At 39.8% G+C, this 4946-nt stretch overlaps 1 protein-coding gene across 1 annotated transcript; it reads right to left on the bottom strand.

The window, feature by feature from the left end:
• Window positions 1-254: 254 nt before the first annotated feature.
• On the bottom strand, window positions 255-3677 carry LOC132637493 (uncharacterized). Its single transcript, XM_060354573.1, has 7 exons — window positions 3480-3677; window positions 3009-3417; window positions 2765-2953; window positions 2080-2693; window positions 1268-1962; window positions 990-1154; window positions 255-891 (listed from the first exon to the last, which is right to left on the bottom strand). Exons 1-7 carry the CDS (start codon window positions 3675-3677, stop codon window positions 255-257), a joined length of 2907 nt encoding a protein of 968 aa, XP_060210556.1.
• Window positions 3678-4946: the final 1269 nt, after the last annotated feature.

The following is a 4946-nucleotide window of genomic DNA, read 5'->3' as shown; positions in this document are numbered from 1 at the left end:
GGGGGGGGGGGGAATAATCTCTATCACATGCTTTACATACTCTTCAGGTATATATTGAATTAGAAACTGTGCATTCCATCCTTCTATACTGGCAAAATTCTGAACTTCTATTTTCACCTACAAACTATCCTCAGATAGGACGTGATATAATGCACCAAGATTTGTCCAGTTGTCAAACCAGAAGCTAGAATCCCCTTTTTCACTTGCCACCATATTTGATGCTCTACCAGTTCCCTTACTATTATCAACTTTCTCTAGATAGAAGATGCCCCTTTAGCATGTGCAATCACAGGAAGAAGCTTTTTGCAGTATTTGTTTATCATGAAAGAACTCCACAATGAAGGCTTTGTTATGAGACTCCACCATAGTCTACAGAAAAGGGCAATTGGCACTTCAAATAGTGATTTGAACCCCAGTCCACCTCCATCTTTAGGCAATGACAGTGTTTCCGATTTAACCCAATGTACACCTTTCTTGTCACCAGTGTTTGACCAGAAAAACCTTGAGAAAATACTATGCATTTGTCTAATCACACCCTTTGGAGGATTCATTCCTGATAATAGGTATACAGGCATGCTTTGTAATACATGAGATATCAGTGTTGCTCTTCCACCATATGACAGTAGTCTCCCTTGCCATGCATTCACCCTTTTGGCAATCTTTTTAACAACTGTATCATAATGTGAAATTATGTTCCTATTGTAGAAAATTGGGCAGCTAAGATATGTGAATGGAAAGAGGCCTTGCCTAATTCCTGTGATTTTTTTCAGCCTTGACACCAAACCACTCTTCACCTTTTCATGAACATAGAAGGTATTCTTATTCAAATTTATCAACTGGCCTGATACCTTCTCATATCTATTTAGCACTCTCATTAGATCATCAGTTTTACTGAATATTGGTCAGCAGAGACAAAAAGAATTGTGACATCAGCATATGACAAATGATTAATTCTTGGACTCCATTTTGGCATACCATACTCCACAAACCTTGGGTTTTTATACAATGCATTTAGTCCCCTTGATAATGCCTCAGCAGCTAAGATGAAAAGGGTGGGGGATAGAGGATCACCTTGTTTAACTGCCCTTGATGACTTGAAAAAACCATGTGCTTGCCCATTCAAGAGAACTGAATACCATTTGTTTGATAGTAGCCTGAACACCATGTCAATTAGCACCTCACTAAAACCAAATTTCCTAAGGACTTTGGTGAGGAAGAGCCAAGAGACTCTATCATATGCCTTGGTCATATCCAATTTGACCACTACATTTGCTGTTTAGTTCTCTTGCTTATATCTTTGACAATCTCCTGTGTGAGTAGTACATTCCCCATGATACTCCTTCCCTTCACAAAAGCTAATTGATTCTCAGAAATCAAACCTGGCAGCAGTTTTACTAATCTTTCATGCACTACCCTTAAGATGATTTTGTTTGTAAAATTACTGAGACTGATTGGCCTCAGATCTGAGAAACTTTGCACCTGCTTTTTCTTAGGGATAAGAATCAGATTTGTATGAGTGATGAATCTTGGTAATTCTTGCCCCACAAAGAATGCCTTCACCATATCCACCACATCTAGTTTTACTATCTCCCAAGCTGATTGAAAGAACAATCCTGTGAATCCATCAGGACCACAGGCACTTTCTCCATTCAAGGCAAAAACAGCTTCTTTGATTTCTTCTTCATTTGGTAGCATCTCCATGGTATGATTCTGATCTTCTGTGACTAGGGTAGGGATATGCTTTAGTAAACCAAACTTAGAAGGAATTTTGTCTTCTTCAAACTGCTTCTGATAACATCTGACTGCTTCTTGAGAGATCTCCTCTTGATTGGTTAGCCAATTTCCATCAGCATCTTGGATATTATCCACTCTAAGTTTCTTTCTCCTCCCTTTTACATAAGCATGGAAGAACTTTGAGTTTCTATCTTCATCTTGAAACCATGTTAGTCCTAACTTCTGTTTCTAAAACAGTTCTTCCAAATGTAAGAATCTACTAAGGTCTGCCTGCACCCTATGTAGTCTCTCTCTATTCTGTACTGTTGGAGATGATTCAAACTACTCCTCATGGACTTTCATTACCTCTTCCAGTGATGCAATTTGTTGAAAAATATTGCCATATGTGTTCTTACTCCAGCTTTTCAATGCATTCTTCACCTTTTTGAGCTTGTGATGAAACTTGGTAAATGGATTTCCTTCAAAATCTATACACCAGTGTTTCTTGATAACCTCCTGAAAACTCTCATGTTGGACCAAAAGAATCAAGAACTTAAAAGGCTTTATGATCACCATAGTAGTTGTGGAGAATTCAAGTTCCAAAGGAGAGTGATTTGATCCCTTTTTTATCAGATGAGTTACCTTCATGGTGGGCATTACATCTAGCAATTTATCATTACAAACCATCTTGTCCAATCTTTTAAAAATGCATGCTTCTTCAACTCTTCCATTCCACCATGTATATATGCTACCTATATATCCAAGATTCTGTAGACTACAATTGCTGAGACAATGATTGAAATCTGCTACCTCATTATACAAGATTGGTAGACCTCCTAATTTTTCCTCTTCTGTAGATATGACATTGAAGTCACCTCCCACCAGCCAAGGTAAATCAAAAAGATTAGAGACCTGGTTAATGGAATCCCAAAGCACTCTTCTTTCTCCAGCATCATAAGAGGCATACACCACTGTTAAGACTATATTATAGTTTAAACTTTGGTGAAACAGCTTCAAAATATCTATTGTTCATTGTCTATCTCCACAGAACCCTGCACATCCTCTGAGAGGAATAACCAGATTTTGCCTGAGATATTGACAAAAGCTATTTCCATACCTAACTTTCTTCTAAATCTTTCTATTTGTTCAGCATCTTCAAAAGGTTCCATCAGACCAATAATACTGTAGCTATTTCTTTTATTCAAATTAGTTAATCTCTCAAAGGATTGCTGAGCATTAACTGATCTGATATTCCACAATAAGAGCTTATTCATTATGATTTGTTTGGAGGCTACCTGCCTCTTTGATACTAGTTTGACAGGGGGGAACAGTTTCCTTCTTTCCTCCTTTTATTTTTGAGTTTCTCATTTTCCTTGTCTGTCTAGGAGAGAGATCTGTTGCTCTTGACACCTGATCAATTTGAACATTGAGCAAATCTTTCTTAAGCTCCTGATCTTTTATTTCCTGAGGGGGATTACTTCTTAGAGTCTTTGGGACTGATCCACCAGGCTCCTTTGGATGATTACTAGGACTGATATCTAAGGATTGCTCCTCAGTTCCCTCTTCTTCTGTCTTATCCTCTTTCCACTTATCATGTTCACCCTTTTCCACCACTACTTCCTGGCTTGTGCCAATACTTTGCCCATTTGCCTCTTGCCCCTCTACTGATTCTGCGGCTTTCCATCTATCTCTACTACTTCTGTACTAATCTTGACTATAGTATTATTGATGACCTGATCTCTCAGTTGTTCAGTATTGTCTCCTACCTCATTGATCTTTGAGCCATTACTTCCATCTTCATCAACTATTAGAACCTCCATCTGATTTTGCTGTATACTTTCTGACAGTTCCACTTGATCTTCAGCTGAAACACTATTTTTTGCTTGCTTACCAAAAGACTTTTCTACCCAAGGTTTTGTTGATTCTTTTTCTGCTTTAGAGTTTTCTTTGTCTTGTTTCTCCATATTCTCCAAATTGATTTTGTCACGACCCAACCCCGTGGGCCGTGACTGGTGCCCGAGCTGGACACCCATACACACCTACTTGCCAAATCGACATAGCTATATCTTATTCATCTCTAACATATATTAATTTATACAGATATTACTCTGAAGCGGTCGCATATAACATACATATCATACCGAAGCATATACATAAGCATATATACATACCAGCCGTTGAGGCTGTCATAGCAAATAGGATCACTTAGACGCAAACTACAGACATAACCGAACAATAGCGACCCATGACCCACATATATGTCTACAGGCCTCTAACAAACATAACGGAATCATATGCCGGGATAGGGCCCCGCCGTACCCCTGAATATACACATACATATACATAACGGAAGAGTATGTACCAAAATATGGGCTCCAGAACAAGGGAGCACTCCAAGGCGGCAGAACGGATAGCCTAAGCTGTCGGGCCACTCACACCAACGTCTGTACCTGCGGGCATGAAACGCAGCCCCCGAAGAAGAGGGGGTCAATACGGAGTATGTACTGAGTATGTAAGGCATGAAATAGAACTGGAGAGATCATAACTGAAACAGAGATTACAGGAGTCAAGTATCATAATCAAGAAACCACTGTACCTGTGTAGTACGAAACAGAATCAAACATTTTCATATCACATACCGTACCCGGCCCATTATGGGGCTCGGTGAATGAAATCATGTCATTATGTCATCATGAAAACATGTATGCATATACCGTACCCGGCCCTCTAGTGAGGGACTCGGTGAATGAAATTATGCGCGCCAATATCATATATCATATACATACCGTACCCGGCCCATTAAGGGACTCGGTGGATAGAATCATGTTATCATGCTTTCATATCGTCATGTATGCATATACATATATATACATATACATACCGTACCCGGCCCTCTAGTGAGGGACTCGGTGAATGAAGTCATACCGTACCCGACCCATTAAGGGACTCGGTAAATGAAATCATGTGCACATATACAGTACCCGGCCCATCATGGGACTCGGTGCCATAATCATATCATCATATACATATACCATACCCGGCCCTCTAACGAGGGACTCGGTGAACAATGCAAAGGAATACGCACGATAACATATCCTGGCCCGGGCTCAATGAAGGGCACACTGAGGCTTGCACGAACAGAGTAGTGCGAAATCATATGCACGTAAATCAAGACTCGATGTATAAGTGTACTTACCGACCCCTGAAGGCCCAAAAACAAGTTTCAGGTCGAT

This window comes from Lycium barbarum, chromosome 4, assembly GCF_019175385.1.
Source record: "Lycium barbarum isolate Lr01 chromosome 4, ASM1917538v2, whole genome shotgun sequence".
In the NCBI taxonomy this organism is placed as follows: domain Eukaryota; kingdom Viridiplantae; phylum Streptophyta; class Magnoliopsida; order Solanales; family Solanaceae; genus Lycium; species Lycium barbarum.
Note: the sequence above shows the minus strand (reverse complement) of the source record. Positions and strands in the feature narration are given on the sequence as shown.